General features: G+C 33.9%; 1 protein-coding gene across 1 annotated transcript in view; it reads right to left on the bottom strand.

The window, feature by feature from the left end:
• The window catches only part of CDH8 (cadherin 8), a 422,481-nt gene that overhangs the window by 69,625 nt on the left and 332,259 nt on the right, over positions 1-20,597 (bottom strand). Inside the window, exons 9-10 of the mRNA XM_058279904.2 lie at positions 14,780-14,901; positions 1,513-1,630 (exon numbers count right to left, since the gene is read on the bottom strand). Of these exons, the coding sequence (XP_058135887.1) occupies positions 1,513-1,630; positions 14,780-14,901 (240 nt within the window). The remainder of the gene's footprint in view (positions 1-1,512; positions 1,631-14,779; positions 14,902-20,597) is intronic.

Raw genomic sequence — 20,597 nt, 5'->3', positions numbered from 1 at the left:
CACTGAACATAGGTTTATGTACAGTTTTCCATGGGTCACACTTAACACAGGCATATTTTATGGTATGCACGGGAAATGCCAAGGAGCTCCTAAACTTTGGTATGAGAAAATCTTGCTTCATGGGCTATTTTAAATCATAGGGAATATTATATGTAAAAATAACCACTGATACCTATTAGCACACAAGTAAAATAAGCATGGACCATCACTTATGCACAAACTTTCAGCTCAGTTTGTAATTTCCTAGGGGACTTTCATTTTAGGCATATTAATTTGACTTAAATAATAAAGAACTCTGAGCAGTGTTAACTGAGGAACGAAGGCAATATATTTGTATTAGAATTTCTAATTAGGGGTAGCTAATAAATGAGTACCCACTCTTAAGGAGAAAGATCAAATTTTTGTCTCCTTAGTGTTTATAATAGTGAAAGTCAGAATAATGGATAATATCTATGTAACAACTTTCTCATTTCCTTTTCTGGTATGCATCCACATTTATCAATATATCCTCAAAGAACTATGTAGCTTATGGCTATAGTTAAGGCCATGCTATATATAACAAGAGCTATAAAATATTATTTTATTTCATGAAGGAAAGTTTATCAAAATTCATTTTTCCTTTAAGTAGAATACAGCAAATAACACTAATAGATGTCATGAACTGAATTTTTCTCTTCTAATTGAAGAGAAAAAATTGACCATTAGAAATCCAAATCAATGCCCATAGTAATGCTTGTAGACAGCTCAAGACAATACATTTATCTTGCTATCATTCTAAAACAGCTAAAATTAAATATATCTTGTCAAATCAAGTATTAAAGATCCTTGTTAAATATATAGCAGCTTAGGAAACTAAAATTGTATAGATTTCAAAAAATGATCAATGACTTTAATATGTAATAGTCAATAGGTAAGGGAAACTAATCCAAGCTTGGTCCTCAGGAAATATTGAAATGGATTAAGTGTTCTCTGGGCGTCAGTGACTTAATAGAATTAGTTCATATTAGCTTCAAAATAATACTGATAAGGAGTGTCCTTCAAGAAGAATTTTCTGATCTAATTGCTGTTGTCAAAGTTAGTACAAGTGTAAAACAAGTGTCTCTAGTATGTACCCACAAACTAGGCACAATTAGAATAGGCTTTCCCTAAAGATTTGGTAAACATTCATTTAAAACTTAACAACTCCAAAATATAAGTCAGCCCTTTCTCTAACAGTTACCTCAGTATCTAAAAATTCTTGTAACTTACACAGGGTTAAATCCCACTCTTCAAATTTTTAAAGTAAGGCAAATGAAGTATTCCCTGGGATAAAAATAATTTTCGTGTTAATGTTTTTTTTACTCTATTGTTTCATTATTAGAAAGGTGGAAGTTGTGTAACTACCATGCCATTCAGCAGAAAAACTGAATTTCTACTGTTCATAATAATTTTAGTGTTTTCATTCAGGTTGGGAAATCATATCCTATTTTCCAATTTATGCTCTACACTGTTTCATACAGCTAATATATTTACCTTCATTTTTCTTGATGGTGAAATTTGGATTGTTGGCCATTTCTGGAAGAAGACTGTATAAGAAATAATGTCCATTTTTGGGATCATCCTTGTCCATGGCACTCACTGTTTGAATGACCTGTAACATAAAACTTGACGTCAGCATTTCTGATGACATCAGAGGGCTCATACTACTTTTAAAAGTTGAGTAATACCCTTTTATGATCTGATGCTTAGTACTAAGGACACTTTTTTCAGCTTTCTATAGTGTCGCGGATGGTTTGTGACAAAACAATGAGATAGCCATCACTTTAAAACCTTAAATTGATGAGAAGTAAGCTCATTACCTTTCTGTCCATTTGGTGTCTGTGCAAATTTCAGTGTATTTGAAAATTTCACTGAACAATTACAGGTTCCTTTTAAATTTGAGTATATAGGGACATCTAAAATGAGATTTGGAATTGTTACAGTGATTGCAGTATGGCTCTTGGGAGGATATGTGAGGTAACAGAATTAAATCTTGAATCTTCACAACTCTTCTTTCATTTTCCTCATCAGGTTACAAGTGTTTGCCAAATAGAGTGTTCCTCAGAACAAATATCACTGCAACAAACCTCTCTGTCAAGTTGCATCAGTTTCCTTCCAGTAATGAATACTGTTTTTAAAGCTAATGAGTAACACATGCAGAAATGCTTTGGGTATATCCTGAGAGTAATAAGTCACAGTGATTATAAGCATTACCACTGTGCAGAGAGCTGTTTGGATAGTACAGATACATGGAATTAACTCCAGTTGACTGTGCTTGTTTCATTGCAAAGCTGCATTAACTTCGAGTTAGGTTACTTCTCCGGATGTCAGTGAACTGTCATAACTCTTAATATTTACGATTCTGTGATATTAATCCCTTCAATATGAAACATTGGACAGCTAATGAGTAAACATTTTAGCTTGTACTTCTGTTGTAAATAACTGCAACATAATTTCTACAGGAAAAGTGCCAATGGAGGATAGTTTTAAGAGATTTCCCACAAAAAGTAGTCAGAGGAAAATGTCCTCATTTTTATGAAATTTAGATGTGTCAAGATGATGCCTAATATTGTATGGCTGTTTGAACAATTATGTTCCATTCAACTTTGCCAGTTTCATTATAAAGGGAAAGCAATGGCACACTGCTGTTTGAGAAAAGGAAGTCATTCCTTTGTAATGTGTAAAAACTACAGTTATAGAACACTTTCATTAGCTATGAGTTTTGCAGTAGATTGAGCACATGCATTGTGATAGGCACTGGAATACGGTTATTTTGAGACTTAAATGAAATAACTTCCCTCAATTTTTTATTTCTTTCTCCATTTTTGAAAATGGAGCCTATTACTACATTCAGGTGTTTTGCTCTTGTTAAAGACATTATTCAATGCCTTATAACTAGTTATAATTGATCTTAGCTTGATTGACAATATAACATACAATAGGACACAATATAACTCATGGGAATGACAGCAGTGTAGACCGTAAAAAGATGGATTCTGGCTGGAATCATCTGGTTGGATAGAAGTCATAGTTTCACCCTTTACTCAGTGTTTACATGGAAGGAGTTACTTAACTCTGAAATGCACTTTCCTTGTGCGCCTAAAATACCAATAAAAATAGTACTTTTTCTCATAGAGTTGTTTAGAGTATTGAGGAAATAATTCATGCAAATTTCCTAACACAGTGCCAAGTTCCTAGTAAATGTTCAATAAATGTTAATCAAATCATTATTATTGTTGTTGTTGTTTTATTAGGGTTACTACCATTTATTTATGGCATAGCACTGTGATAAGTTTAACAGTTCTTATCATATTCCTACAGGGATCTTGACCTGTCCAGATCAAAGAATGCCATTATGTTTAAACTATAAACACCTAGCATATTTGCCTTGCACATTTAAATGCAGGGAGAGACCCAAAAGTTTCAACTGGGAAGAAATAAGCATGAATGAAAGTGCAAATGAGTAATTGTTTTGTGGACCGCCTGCCTATAAGAAAAAAAGGAAAATATGAGTTGACCACTTTGCCTAGGGGACAACTGTCTTAGATTTTCATCATATAATATCAAAGGGATGACTATCTTTAACAAGGGCTGTATTTAAGGCAGTTCCCTAGGATAGAGAAGACAAAAAAGTTATATGTGAGGAGGTATAATAACCCCTTCCCCCATTACCCAGTGTTGTATCAATAGCAATTCTATTCGCAAGCGTAACTGTTGAAGTAACTTCTGAAGTCTGTGAGTGCATGTGAAAAAAAAAGGATAAATAACGGGAAGATTTCATGATCTCCTGTGTGGAAATCAATCTTATAATTAGTAGATAGAAATTTTATAAGTAATACCGTTTATAATACTTCACTATAATCTGCATTAGAAAGACTTATGGATGCAGGCTAGTACATCCACTTTAGATATAACTTGATCAGCTAAGTCACCATTACCCACCAAAAATGTAATCATTTAGCTTATACATAGGAGAAGTCTACAATGAATTTTTCCTCCATTTACTTAACCCAGGAACTTGCTAGACATGCAATCATTCCAGCATTACCCAAGTACTACAGAATCAGAATGCCTGTGAGTGGGGCATAGTAATCTGTGTTTAAAACTGCTCTTTGGATGATTCCATTGCACACTCAAGTCTGAGAACAAATCTTTTGAGCCTAGAGAAAAGATTGTTATTCACATCTCCCTCATTATTATTTATTAAGACAATTTACTCTGTCAAGTTCAAGTCAAGCTTAGTGCATGATGTGTTGGGGAGAAAGTGATTGAAATGGTGAATCTTTAAATCATCTTCCAAATATATCCTATGAGCTAGCTATAGTTAAGACATTGGTTTAAACCATGTTTGACATTTCATTTTATTTTAATGAATATGGTCAATGCCTGGGCATTTTATCTAAAAGAAGATTCCCAGAAGATAACAAGAAGGACTTTTTGCATTAAAATTAATTAAGATACCTATATTAAAAGGCTTAAATTTTCAAAGATAGAATAACATCTGAATAACTTTAAATTGTATAAAAAGAACATATTTATTCAAGGAAATGTATCTTCACATTAACAGATTTTATAGGATACTGAGTAGGTTGCAAATGGAAACTACATACATTTCCTACTGTGAGTAACTATGCCTTCAGTTGACTTTTTAAATAATTGAATAACTATTTCATGGAAATGACATAAAATCTCCTGGAGAGGTCACATAATTTTAGGAATACATATTTAACTTTTATTTTAAATATTTTCCTTTCTACTGAAAAAGTTAGGACACAAATGAGAAATCCAATGTTTGATAATTTACTGTGGATCATTTTCACAGGAATGTGAGGCAAAAGTATATCATACTATCAGAAAACCAGAGCATGTTTGTATGTTGGAATGAGGAAATGAATTCCAGGGTCATGCTTGGATTTCTATGGGACCAGATGATGTTCTGTTTATTCAGATTACTGATTTGAAATTCAAGAACATTCTTAAGTCCTGAAGTTTTGAAACTGTTTTGATAATTGTAGGGCCATATCATAATTATGACTCTGTTCTAAAAAAAATCCATCATCGATCAATAATTCCAAACCTAAAACAGACTGTTTTCATTAACAGTTTATTAAGCTTAAAATAAAGCTATTTTACGTGAACTAGAAAAATATTTAATAGAAATAAGCCATTACCATCATTATTAACTATTGAAAATGCAAGCAGCCAGCAAACAAATTTCTGAGTATGTAGTCTGTTAGATAGCATAGAAATATCATGGTACTCATTAGAATATCCCTTGTGATTTTTTATAGATATTAAGCCTTGATTTGTTATTAAGTGCCAGACAGGGTAATATATGATGATTTTGGGTTTTTTTGTATCTCACTGCTATTAGCGGAGTTTCTGACATGTGGTGGCTATTTAATAAGTACTGGATGAATGAATGAATTGATAGAAAAATGAATCATATATCAAGTATTTTATTTGAATCGTCACTAATCCTCACATAAACTTGAGATTCAGGTATTGAGATTTATTAGAACCCTAGTGCATCAAAAACATTATATTTACCTTCTGATCCCAGATATATATGACTCCAAACCCCTTTCCTCTCTTCCCAATATGTCATGCTGCCAAAACATATGGTTGGTGTGCGCACCTTTGTATGTATATTTAAGTTAGATTGGGTTTAGACCTTAGATATTTTGGAAAATAATCTTCAGTATTTTGGAGAGAACTTAATAATTAGCTCACTCATCTCTGCTGCTCTTGTACCTTGCTTTATGATTATAAAATTTCCTTTTTAATTCCAACAGATACACACAATGAAATGAACATTTGTGAGTCATAATTCTTTCTCTTTGAGTGTGGACAAGGTGCTCAGCTGCAACTCTCAGAATGATACATCTATTCTCTAGGAAGACTCATTAATGATAACCAAAATAATATCTGCAATTACAGCACACTGTCACTTTCTCAGGTAAACTTGATTTTCCTTTTCTTGGAAAATCCTTTTGTAATGATGTGAATTGAAGGAATAAATTAAGGAGATAAATTAGTGGGGTGGAGTCAGAAAAGATACAGAGAGTAGAGCACAATTTTTGGTTTTCTACTCATTTCCCTGAGGGTTATTGCAAGTTTATTTCTCATTATCTATACTAACTTTCCTGAAATACTAAACTTTGCTCCTTAAAGCAGGAGTTTTCAATTTGGGGGAGAAAAAAATGATCTATAAAATGGCTTCAGATGACTCAAACTCCTCAGTTTGAATGGAATTATTTATATATGCACGCTTATGCGGCAACTTCATATCATTCATATCATCAATGGTGCATATAATCACATGGAACAAAAACAAAACAGGTTAAGAAACTTTCCCTAAAAGAGGGGTCCTTGAAAATAGAAACTATGCCTACAAGACAAATGTAATTATTTCTGAAATTGTACCCAAATCTACAAAATTACCCAAATATTCTAAATTATTTCCAAAGCTAAACAGTATAATTCAAATAGAAGCACAACTCACACTCTAAAATGTGCTGCCTAGGTTTTTAGGTTTTGTGTTTTTTTTTTGCTAATTTGGCATTAGCCTCTATTGAGATATTTTTCCCTATGCATTTAAAGTGTTTTTCCACTCAACTTTTTTCTTTTTTTTTAATCCATCCTTGCCATTAAAGAGTATTACTTGCCTGTTCAGAACATACAGTTTAGAGGATTGAACTACAGAAAAGCCAGTGGAGGATGTAGATAAGATTCCATGTGTCTATTTGAAACACTTAGTGAGGTCCCCGGTCCTCCGGGGAGATGATCAGAGCTTGTGATTTCGTAAGTCCCAGGTAGAACTGAAGGTATTTTCGTAGATATCAGTCCTTTTCACTCTCCTTACCTTTACTGAAACTAAGTTGAAGTATGATAATATAAAAGCAAGGGCTCCTGAAGAAAGTATTATTCAAAGTTTGGTTTTTCCAGTTCCTCCTGGCTCTTATATTCTTTTGCTGGACACTGCATGTCTAAGGTACACACAGCTGAAATTAACATTAAAAAGAAAACCACTCTTGCCCTGCTTTAAAAATCCTTTGAGGGAGGGGATGTGGCCCAACCCATTAAATATCTGCTTCCCGCACGGGTGGTCCCAGTTTGGGTCCCAGATTCAATACCTGGTGCCTCCAAAAAACAAATAAGGAAACAACCAGTAAAAAAACAACACAAAGCAGAAAAAAACCCACGGGAGCTGATATACCTACGAACCTACGAGGCTTCCCGCAGGGTTCAATCTCCAGCGCACTACCTCAGAAAAATAAATAAAAATTAAAAATTAAAAAATCCTTTGATAGTTAACTCTCATTAGTAAAATCCACAGTAAGCCAACCCCATTTTCACTCTTCTCTCTTCCCATATTATTCTCCACTCTATTATTTTTAGGAATACTTGATGATGCCTCCTTGAAGTTGTAAACATTGCTTCTTAGGTCAAGAATGTGTCCTCTGGATTAATCCTCCTGGAGCAAGAATCCTCCAACTGGATCCCATTATCAGCTAGTTGTAGAATTTTTTCTGAGGGAGTCTTGAGAGATTCAGTAATCAACTATATTTGGTAAATAGTAAATGTCATTTAACCCTCTTGGAGCTTCATATATATTTATAAAGACAAAGAAATCTTATAGCTAAACAAAACAAAACAAACAGAAGATAATATTGTTTAACTTTGTTTAGTTCAGTGCTTGCCAACTTTATTAGCTAAAAATGACTTACACATGCACATACACATATACACACAACAAATAGTAAACCACTGCAGTGCAAGTTTTTGTCAGAAATTCACTTTAAGAAATTCTAGACTTAAAAACTCCACCTTTGTCTTAAAGACCTGGTAAGTTTCCTCAAGCTCTGTGTGAAGACGTTCTGTCCACATAATTGGTGGGTATAATTCTGTAACCATTGCCTCTTGACCTTTCAATAAAATGGCGCCTCCCCTTGGTACCAGGTCCTTTCCAATTATGTCAATAGCACAAAGCCTAGGCCTAAATCTCTTACCTAGAATCAATTTTATTTTCTTTAAAAAAGGCATATTCATCAGCATGGCTTCCCTGAACACATGGAAATAAGCCTACACACCATTCCTACACCCTACATTCTCAATCAGCAGTTTGAAAAAACAAAGAGAATCCCTCAGTGTATACAATAGCGCAGGATTTTCATCAAATCATTCTAACCATTTTTTTCCATCGATCATCAATCTCAATTAAATTAGGCACCAGAATAAAACCTGTAGAATTTGGAATCATATAAGATGCTCAGCCCAAGCACATAGAGTGTGCAAGTATGGATTGGAATAAGATTTAGATGGGATGCATTCCTGTAAGTTGATTCCAGTGATTTTGAAAGAAAAATTATATTAACCCACAAATTTACAAGGGGAAGAATGAAGTAGGGGCTCTTTCATTCACTCTTCACAAATAAAACACCAAAAAATATCAGCAGAAATATTATTCCAATACAGGGCAATACTTTGTCCTCTGTTATATTGACCTATTTAAGAATTATTTATAGTGTGTTTCTCCAAACCATAAAACTTGTAAAAATATAATACTAACAATGACAATAAAACCACAAAAAACAATACTATTAAAGAATATTTTGCATTTGAGACTAGGAGACTAACATATATGGTACTAACAATTACAATTATTTATTGAATAATTTGACATATCTCTACTAGTTATCTAGCCTCTACTCATCTATTATCTATCATCTATCTATCTATCTATCTATCTATCTATCTATCTATCTATCTATCTGTCTATCTATCTATCTATCTACCTACCTATGACACAAGATAAAAAAATTGAATAAATGCTAGAGCTGTGACTTAAACTTAAATTGTCATAGCTCCAACCCCTGCAATTATGATTTTCCCACACTTAGACATTCCACCTTGTGTAAAGTTGAACTCTAAAAGTCATACTTACACTAATGACTTTCTTGAAAAGGCCTTTTTACATATGGTTTCTTCAAATATAGTTTTATGCATTCCACTAATTTATCATCTTTTTAATCCACCAAAGTGAAATGAAAATGATATTTTATGTATTTTGTTCATGTCATCAATTTTATTTTAGTTTTAAAATCAATACTGTCTCCCTCTGGTTATTCAGATAGATCCTGAAAGATGCCTGCTGGCAGGAAAGTTAATATTAAATATCCCATATTTATTGTTTTCATGAGAGTTATAAAATGCCCTAATTTAATTTTATTATTTCACATTTATTAGACCAACAGAACATCAAAAAATAAAGTAACAAACACATTTATTACTGGAGTATATCAAGGGATAATTATTTCTACTTTTATTATTCAGCTTTGATTCTTTTCATTTAAGGTCTCATGGAATGCTTTTGTCTTATCGAACACAGGAGTTAATAATTTATTTTGAAAAATGCTCACTCAATCAAAATCTTATTCTCATGACTGTTTTTCTAAGAGGTGTGTCACAAAGGATGTGGAATTTCAAATTTCAGCTGCCCTAGAAAGTAATATGTGATCCTGGAAAACGCAAGGATCTGTCGCCATCAAGAACTGACTGTGAAACTTGTCTGTCACTTTTCACCAACTGAGGTAAGACCCTTCCTCTGCTTCAGTTACTACCTCTATATCTGTAAAATGTAGTTGCTTGTACCAAATCTCCTAGAGCAATGATGATTATATGCTAAATGTTTTTTTTAAATAATCTCCTTTATTTAGTCGTGCAGCTTTCTCAATCACTTTTCTCCATCTCCAAGGCCACAACCTGGGACAGGCTCCCACTATCTTTTCTCCTATAGCCTTTTAAAAAGTTTCCTGTTTAATCTTGTGTGTGTGTGTGTGTACATGAAGATTTTATTTGAATATAAAACCCATTTTGTTCCAATTTCATTCTTGGTCATTATACTCTATCCACAGATATCTTCAATTCTTCTAACAAATCCAGGTCTTCTCTCTTCAGAATTCATGCATGGGCTTATCCTGCTAGCTAGAAGGCTATTGCTTCCACTGCTTGTGTGCCAGCCCCCTCCAATTTTTCATAACTAGCTTGAATAACAACACTACATAAAGTAGATTCTGGTTTTTATTTTATTTTGCCCCTCTCTATTTCTTTAATGTTTTGTTCAACCTTCTTTCAAAATTTAAAATCATGGTATTTATTCATTTTACTTTTTTAAATAACTCTTCCTCATTAAGTTCCATAAAAAGAACATGTTTTCTTTTAACATCATTTTATTATGATGCTCACCACCATGTAGAGTAATAATAAATGTTGTTCAATAAATGAATGAATGATTTTTCATCTGAAAATCTGTGTCTGTGAGTAAAATGTTTCCATGGTAATATCTGGGAAACTAATTTTTAAAATATTACTCTTTGCTGAATGGAATGAATTGGAAACATGCTTCTAAAATTTCATGAATAGCCACTACTTGCCAAATATTGGCTAAAGATATGTATCACCAGAAGTATTGGTGACTATATATTTATTTTTGTGATATTCCTATAATAAACAAATTTCTAAACTCTACAGTGTTGGTCAAATATAGAAACATGGGATTAAAAGAGTTTTAATAATTAAATTGACTCAAAATAGCACTTCTCAACCTGTATAGATGGTGATGTCTTAATTTATATTCCACTAGATTTAGTGATACTAACAGAAATTCTTTCCTGCCTGAAAGAGAGCTGAAGTAGTCTGTCACATAATTAATTCTCAAGCAATGAATAATCTTTGAAATGAAACATGGGCCCTTGACTTATACCTAAAAAGACTTTTTCAATTCCCTCCCTGTATCAGTGAGACATCTGCAGCAATTTACCCTAATCCTGTGTATATTGTAGGCAAGAGGTTAGCATCTGAAATAAAATCTTGAAAAAAACTCTCCTAAGGATGTAACATGTAGAAAACTTATATGGAAGGTCCTCTGGCCTACAATGGTCACTGAAGTTCTTTATTTTTCTTTCATATTGAGTTCTGAGTGTGGCATTATCAAGCATATGAAAGTAAGATATTGGTTTCCCCACATCTGCTACCTCTTCCTCCACCCGTCCCAGCCATATTAGTCTCTTCACATGGTTTATCATCAACTGGTTCATTTTCAGCACTTGGTAGGTGTTCTCAGTCTCTGGTGGAATTTGTCCTATATTTCACTGACGCAGTCCAATTTCTCCCTATCTCTTCAATTTCCTTCATGTCCAGAGAATGTGAAGTATGTCCTTATGATTCTATCATTTCTAATTCTCCTGAATGTTTTCCAGAGAGTAAACTCCATTAAGATAAAATGCTGATGTCTAGGATATAGTTTACTACTGAATGTCCAGTGTCTACTAGCCAAGTCTTGGCATATAGTTGGTGTTAAATGAACATTTGTTGCAAGACCAAAACCTAACTTCCTGTCAGGCATATATTTTGCTTTCTAATTTTGGAATCCTGAGTATACACTACACATTTCTCTTAACCATTAGCTTCCTCTTTAACAATCCTGTTAACCTGAGGGCCAAGTAATCTATAGATGACTACGTCACACTGTCTTGGAATTAGAATCCAAAGATGTATGCACATCATTGTATAACTTTTAACCTAAGACACATTACCATATTACATTTTAATTTTTTAAAAGCAGGGTTATTTTTAAAGATTCTAGCCAAAAGGCATTCACGTTTATTTTGAATAATATGGATTGTGAGCTATTTCTTTCTATGGTGGTGTTTGTTAATTACTTGAGGGAACACATTCAATGGAATTGTCACCTTCAATTTAAGAATCGTGAGAACAAGGAAGGAGCAGGTATGATTTCCAGTTCTACTTTCTAAGTGGAGTTATGTCTGTATTGATACAGATGTGCCACAGACTAAAGATAAATACCCAGACAAGTGGAAAGAGACCACCCTCCTTTCCTTCCCTTTGATTCTGACTATAGTTAGATGAGCCCATCTTAGTAATAGAGTCAAGCACAACAAAATTCTCCATATTCATGATATTAATTTTTTATTTTTTGAGATGTTTTAAAAATCACTTTACAGAGGCTCTGTTTGGTCAGCTTATTAAAAATGGCATTTTAAATGACTTTTCTTTGATTATTGCCAATGATAAACAGCTGCATCATCTCCAGCAAGTTGATCCCCTTCAAATTTAGTCTTAAATTCCTCTCTTCCAGGCAAACGAGAAATTTCAAAGCCACTTACATTCCCTCTCTGAGGCTGTTTAAAGCAGAATTCGATTGGTGAAAAGTATTCAGATAAGTATGAATTTATTGCTAATTCAGTTTTTGACATTTAGGTTTCCATGAACATTTGATCACCTGATAATGAATATTGTAATAATTTCAAAGTGAATCAGCCATTTGTGTGGTAAGTCTTATTAGGGGTGACTGAAGTGTATCAATGTTGAGCTTGTTTTAGTGCCCACTATTTAGGGTGGACAACAAATATGAATTTGGAAAAAATCAAATAAAAATGAGGTATTTAAACTATTAGATGTGACCAAGAAATGATGCAGTGGATCAGGTATGAGTTCTGATTAGTGCAAAGGACTTAAAGAATTCAAGAAAATTGTTTTGTACAATGGCATGTATGTCAGCCATTCAACCATACATTCAAAAAATGTTGTAGAAAGTCAAAGATCTGTTCCTTTCATGTAAATGATGAACCCTTAGAAATGTGCCTAAACATTCATTTGTGGATAAGATGGTGGCTCAGACACACAAACCACATAAACCGTTCTTCACAGAACAAGTCATTTTTTTTCCATTTGCAAAAATCATAGAACAAAAGATCAATTTTTTATTATGATCTTGCATATGAAATAAGATGAAACAATGCAACTGTTTGAGAATAAAAAGAACTGTTGAGGAATCATTAAAACCTTGGAAACAGTCAAAATCCACAAAGTAAACGTCCAGATTCCTGGAGTTCCAAGGAGCATGTATGTCAATATCACAAGTGAAGTCAATGTTGAATTTTTGAAATATCAATGTCATTGATTCTCTAAACTTACAAGATGAGTTCTGCATGAACAAAGAAGTGTAATTTAAATTCTAAAGCATTTTACAGATTTTGTGTTACCCAAAATGACTAGTTTATAATCCATGATTTGTTACATTTCTCTGACAATATTCTGACCCACAGAGCCATATCCTTGAAATGGATCTACCATATTTTGATCAAATTCTTCCTTATGACTCTGTTCACCAAGTTAACCAATTTATACTTAATGCCAAATAAATCTATCTATTTTAATAAATTCAATCTTTAAAGGATCACAAATGACACTCAAAATATGATAGAAGGCAATCCCGCATGATGAGATTAAGAAATATTTTAACTATTGTTAGCTAATGTTGGTATGTTAGGAAAAAAAATGTATCCCTAGCTGAATGTTTTGAAGAGAATAACACTTTTTTCATTTATAATGTCTGAGTGCTTTAAATATTAACCTGTTTTATTATTGTAACTTTAGCTTGACTCTGTGTGTGTATGTGTCTTATTCTTCTAGATGGAAACAATAATCCTTTAGATATATCAGAGTAGTCTAGAAAAAATACCTACTGTTTTATGATACGGTAATACATTGATCTATTGTAATGATTAAAGAGAAGCATGGTGCTATAGTGCTACTGCTTTCTTTAAGGGAAAAATATGACTCTTGTCAGGTAAGCTGCTTGCAAATAGTAAGTTTAATTCCTAACACCCACATGAGGCACAAGAATAGTTGGATTAACAACTCCAGTGTCATGCTGTCAGCTGCTGTTTATTTAAATTAAAATGTCACCATCCAGAAATAAATTAGGAAGTTGAAAAACGATAAATTTCTTAAACATACAGTACTTTGGCACCTTGTTTAAATAAATCTATTACATTTATGTTTTTGTAGAACTTTACATAGTGTCCATTTTGACATCCAGAGTATAGCTGGTTTTTGTTTTTGTTTTTATTCTTGCTTGTTTTTTCTCTCTCCCTCTCTTCTTCCCATCTCCCTCCCTCTCTCTTCCTCTCTTCTCTTCTAGCTGGCCTGCTCTCTTCCCTCTCTCTCTTCCCCCCTCCTTTCCTCCCTCCCTCCTTCCCTTTTCCCCTCCCTTCCTTCCTCCCTTCCCCCTCCCTTGCTTCCTTCCTTCCTTCCTTCTATCCTTCTTTGCCTCCCTCCCTCCCTCCCTCCCTTCCTTCCCTGTCCTCTTCAACACTATAAGTGTTATATAAGAGCAAGTTCAATATTAAAGCTTCATCAACACACAATAGGTGATTTACTTGAGTGCCTAAAACATATTGTTCACCTTTCATTTATCGAAGTATATCTACATTTTTACAGATTTCAATATTCACTTCCTACAACTGCCTATAAACCCCTTGTCTTCTTTGGTTCTACTATTATGTGTTACTTCAAACATTTGATATGAAACAAAAATATCCTCCCCATGAACTTTTCCCTTGCTTTCTGTCATTGAAGTAAAACTTTAGGCCTGATCACTCTCAGATCTCCCCATGTTATCATCTATAGAGTGAAGTGTTTTAAGATAGTGATATTGCTCTTGGTTCATGGAACAGCGGGTTGTTCCACATCAGGAGCCAATTTAGTCATTAGTAGGAAGAAAATTAGCATCTGAGGAAGGAAAGAATTCCCTCTTTGTTCACATATGGATGTGTACCTTGTCTGTTACTTTGCAGTTCAAAAATGATGCAAATGCACACTATAATGCAGGTTAATCAAATATGAGACAGTTGTATACAAACATATTCAGCATTAACAACATGGAGATATTTACTTGGCCGGGTTTTCCATTTTCACATAAAAATGCCTCATATTCGGATGCGAATTCAGGGGCGTTGTCATTGACATCCAGCACTTTAATAGCAACAGGTACTCGAGATATCTGACTGTGGTTCCCTATGGGAAGGAAAAAATAACATCAGCATTGAGGGTATTTCATTTTGAACGTGCAACTCAACTTTCTTTTTGAAAGCATGTGTGTCTGTTTCCGCTTCCTTTAATTAGGGGGATTTCAGCCTGGTGATTATGGAATCTGACCACTCAGTAAGGAAAAATAGCAAGTGTTTGAATGCTTTAAAAAATGCATAAATTCGTATTCCAAACACAATTTGCTAGAGTCTAGCTTGATAAAGACCATTTCTGAATAAATTAAAAGATGATTCCTTGATAAAGCAGGCTTTATTTTTTTTATAAAATCCATTATGTAATATAAAAATGCTGTATGTAACATAGATGTATCTCCTTGTTTATCTCAGGTAGTACAAAACTCATTCTGTACTATTAGTTGTTTGGACAGGCTATATGTTAGAGATGAATACTGAAAACCCAGCAAATGGCATAGATCAAATCTGTTGTTGAGTAGGGGTCCCGAAAAATATTAAAAGGGATAAGATTAAAAATAAGGAGCCATAGCTTCCTTGAGTTTTATTTTTCATTTAAAAGGTACTTTGGGATCTTTTTGGATATGGTAAATCCAGGTCAGTTTAATATTTTCATCTTTCATAAAGATTTTCATGATGATAGTCATCTAATCTTTATGGATTAATTCAAAAAGCAGAGACCACAATACATAAACCTTAATCTTTAAGTGTCTATGTATATATATGTGTGTTTCAAAATAGAAAATAGGTGATCTGGGCCATTAACACATTGCTGAAGACTTACTGGGGCTATGTTATGACTTTTCATTTGTAATAAACTCAATATAGTGACTCTGACTGTACCATGTAATAATCTTTTGATCTCCTGTAAATTATACAGAATGCATTGGAGATAGCAAATTATTTATTTGTGTTTCTGTAGAACTGAATATTTATAAGGAAGCCAAGAGGGAAAAATGTTTGTCTTTTGAATATAAACAAACAGACTTGTATTTAATGTATCAAACTCCTCTTTTTGATAATTGATTAAATCCAGACCTCTAACATCTTCAAATACTTTTTAAAAAAATATGAAAGTACTTTAAAACACACACCAAATTATCATAATAATGCAATAAATTCAGTTAACCCCCACAGCTACGGCTATGCTTCAAAATTTTAATTTAGTTAGCTACCTTGGCTACCCTCCAATATTCTACTTTTGTTAACTACAGATGGATGAATGCTATCCTGTATAATTCTCACCCCACAAGTAATGGAACAAAATCTCACTTCCCATAAATCAAATGGTTGGTCTAAGAAGATATACTAGAAGATATACTCTTCTTCCTTCACTATCTTATCTCTACTGAATTGGTTCATTATTCATTTACAGAGGAAGTATATACCTCCTTAGTGTTGATGATAGAGAAAAGTAAAATAAAAAAGTATAACACGTCTCTCAGACAAGAGACTTACATTTTATGCGTTATCTTCTCAACAAATTATTGCAAAGGTTATACTTTAAATAAAGGGTTAAGTCCTTAAAGTTTTGCATCTCGTTCTCAGTCTGTCTGTGAGGTGAATAGCAACTCCTGGAGAGTAGAATGAGTAAAGTGTTTGCACTAACAGTCATAGTCCAGTATCTTAGTTCACCAGGACTGCTATCACAAATACCATGCAATGAGTTGGACTAAACATCAATCATGTATTGTCACAAGGTTTTGAGGGCTAGAAGTTCAAAAGCAGGATGTCAGCAAGACCATGCTTTCTCCTGGGGTTGTTCTGGTGATGGCAGTCCTTTGAAGCACAGTGATCTCTCTCGCCTTTTCTCTACTCTAGTTTTCCACTAACTTCTGGCTTCTTCTTGTTTCTGGTTTCTACAACTAACTACATTCGAATTTCCTCTGTTTATAAGGCCTCAAGTAATATGGATTAAGACCCATACTGATTCATCTTGGCCATACCTTAACCAATAATAGTGTCTCCAAATGGTCCTATTTAAAAATGGGTTAACATCCATCAGAACATGGGTAAAGATTTGAACATGTCTTTCATGGGGTAATGATTCAATCCCCAGTAGTCTGCTCTCTGGACCCCCAAAATATATGGTCTTCCCACATTCAAAATACATTTACCCCATCCCATTATCACAAAAGCCTTAAGTTATTTATGCAACAATTCTAAGTCCAAAGTCTAATAAAAATCACTTATGGTTGTGGACCCTCCTAAAGCAAAATTCCTCTCTGTAGATTTGTGAAATCTAGAAAGCAAGTTATGTGCTTCCCAAATACAATGGTAGGACAGAAATAGGGTAGACACTCCCAGTCCAGAAGGGAGAAATTGGAAGGGAAACAGAAATCATGGGCCCCAGGAAAGTCTGAAACCCAGCAGGGAAAATTCAATAGATTCCAGGGTCTAAGAGCCATCTGTATATCAATGGTTTGTCCTCTGGGCATATTGTAACAGCAGCTTCACTCTTTTCAAGTGCTAGGGCAGTGACTCTGTTCTAGCCAGGATCATATACCCTACCTTCTCTGAGGACCAGGTTAGGGCCAGGCTCTCCACAGATGCTGAGGCATAGGCCCCACAACTTCCAAGCATTGGGGTGGAGACTGAACACTTCCAAACCTCAGGGTAGAAAGCTAGCATCATCCAAATTCCAGAGTGGGAGTCCCTTTCTCTTGGGCCAATGAGATCTCTTCTGTCCAGATCTCTGCTTCCGTGGTTTTCCCCTTGAAACCATTTTTTTTTCCTTCATTTCATCCCATCCCTGTCCCTTTTAATCTAGTCTAACAATGCTTCAAAATGCAACACATACAAAAGGCAATGCATACAAAATTCTTGAAAACCCTGTCAGCTTTGTGTGCAGTTCAAGCAGGTCCAAGACATCAGACAAAAGGATTTTCTCCTGATACTTCCTAAATAATTATATTTCCAATCCTGACTTCTTCTGAGATGGCTGATGGAACCACAAGTAATATGTCTAGTCTACTTAGTAAAGGATGGATCAGTTACACACTTGGGTGGGGCTCTCTTCTCTGTGAACTCACTTTCTCAGAGTACAGGGAGGTCGCTTGTAGAGCCACTTCTGGTCCTAGTCTCAGAGTACACTATCTAGATAGACTACAACATTTTCAATTAATCACTTGAGGAATCCTTTGTGCTTAACAGTTCAGTCCTAAAGGTATCTTTTTTCTCTCATATTTACTATAAGCAGCAAGGAAAAAAGGCTACACCTTCAATACTTAGCTTGGAAATTTCCTCAACTAAATATCCAAGTTCATGTCTTACAAATTCTGCCTTGCATATGATATCTGAACACAATTTCACCAACTCTTCTGCCACTTTGAAAAAGGATCCACTTTCCTAATGGTTCCAATATTGCATTCATCATGTCCTCACCAGAAGCACCTTTAACGTCCATATTTCTACCAATCTTCCCTTCATGATAATATATGCATTCTTTAAAATGATATAAACTTTCTGTTCAGTTCTCACTTATTTCTAAGCCCTCCCAGGAAACAACTTAACTATTCATATCTTTAATGACTGTCTTTTTGAAGAAATCTGTTTTATTCTTTCAAGAGTCTCAAATTTCTTCCAGTCTTTACTTATTGCCCAATTCCAAAGCCACTTCCACATTTTTAGGTATTTGTTATAGCAGCACCCCATCTTTCCAGTACCAAAATTTTCTTATTTTTCCAGAGCTGCTATGACAAATACCATTCAGTAAGTTAGCTTAAACAACAAGTAATTATTATCTCACAGATTTGAAGTTAGAAGTCCAAAATCAAGAAGTTGTCAAGGCCATGCTTTATCCCAGAGTCAGCAGTATTTTGGTGATGGCAGTCCTCTGACTTTTGGTGATCTGTCTCCTTGTAATTGCTTTTCTGGAATCTGTTAATGTTGGCATCTTCCCTTTTCTCATTTCTACTGCTGTCTGAATTTTCTCTCTTTGGAAAGCCTCCCACAATATAGATTAAGGTCCTTTCTGATTCAGTTTGGGCACACCTTAATTAATAATAACATCCTTAAACAGCCTTATTTACAAATGGGTTCACACCCACAGGAACACAGATTATGATTCAAACATATCTTTTGTGGAGTACAGTATTCCCAACATCTGGAATCCCAACTTTGCCATTTGATACCTATGTGATATTAAGAAAATTATTTAGCATGAATATTACTAAGGAAACTGAAGCTCAAGGGCTTAATACTTTACTTATAGAATTATTACAATAAATATTAATTGAGGAAAATATTAAAAGAGTTTACTTAGTACTGGCAAAAGGACACTTCATCTTTTGCCTTTTGTTAATTGTCAACATCATCAGCACCAAGAATACTGAATATTTACTATACCCAAAGTGACATGTTTCACATAATTATACCTAATTTTATTCTTACTAAAGAGATATGAGGTAGGCAACACAGTTCCCATATATTAGATGTGGGAACTGACACTCAAAGGTTTATATTCCTTTACTAAGGTTACTCAATTAAAAATTAATTCTAAGGTGTTGCGTTGTACTTCCAAATATGAGCTGCGTTCATTATGCAGTACTGGGAATGTCTTAAAAAATGCATATACTTGTTTTATTTTATTTTTTCAGGTAAGTAATCACTGTAATTTCCTCAAGAATATGTATATTTTTCTTACAAATATTTATGTTAAAATTGACCTTTTTTGAATTTTGTGTACCAATTTCAAATATCAAGCTGGATCTATCTAATGGGTTTTATCATCATTAATATTTGAAGAATTTCAGTCATAATTTGCAACCCTCCCTGAGAAATTTAACTTCTGTATACTTGCTCATGGTACTATTTCACCCAAGCACAGTCCCTTTAATTGATTTTCTTTTGTAATTCCCTGTACTTCATCTTCAAGAACCACTGGCTATTCTTTTACATTCCATTCCACATTATAGGCGTCCAACTCTTTTGCATGTAAATAAGTATAGTAGCCTTCTAACAGGTGGTTTTGCTTCAATCTTTCTAACTATTCAATTAATAAACACCCTTTATCAACAAAGAATATAATAAACTATATGCAGAGAATGTGTAGAAAATAATAGGTGCTTAGTCTTAGAAAACTGAAAATACAAAGAAAAGCTATCATTCTCCTTCTATGTTATTTTGATCCTTCTGCACTGAAGAAAAGGCTGACCTTATTGAATCAGATGGACTTACTGACAGTGGCTGTCACTCTCTCTCATGCCTTATGCACACACACACAAAACACATGTATATATCATTCTACACATGCAAACATGTAAATAGAATTTTTTTCTCACCATGCCAAGGGTGATGGTTTTAATTCTCTCTCTCCTCTTTTCTTGCTCTCACAATTGCAATAAAGTACATTTATCTATTTGGCCTAAGTTGCAAACAGATGGCAAAACTCAAACACAGAAGACAGTGAACCTTCATAAGCTTCTTTTTAGGGGGTAATTTTCAACATTAAAGTAGTATATCTTTTCTCATATCAATTTTTTGGGACAAGGGTTTATTTATTATATTCCATAGACCTGGAGCAAGAGACGATTAAAGGCTTTTTTTGTTACAATAATGTGATAACAGGGAATTATCACTTGTCTCTGATAGAAGATAGTGAATTCAGAAGAACGTTCTTTCAATGGTTATATTTGTTGTTTCAATATCTTTAAATGCAAATAATCTGCTTTAATATAATTTACAAATGAACAATTAATAAATGATTATATT

Source organism: Dasypus novemcinctus, chromosome 18 (genome assembly GCF_030445035.2).
Source record: "Dasypus novemcinctus isolate mDasNov1 chromosome 18, mDasNov1.1.hap2, whole genome shotgun sequence".
Taxonomy (NCBI): Eukaryota; Metazoa; Chordata; class Mammalia; order Cingulata; family Dasypodidae; genus Dasypus; species Dasypus novemcinctus.
This window is presented reverse-complemented; position numbering and strand designations above follow the sequence as displayed.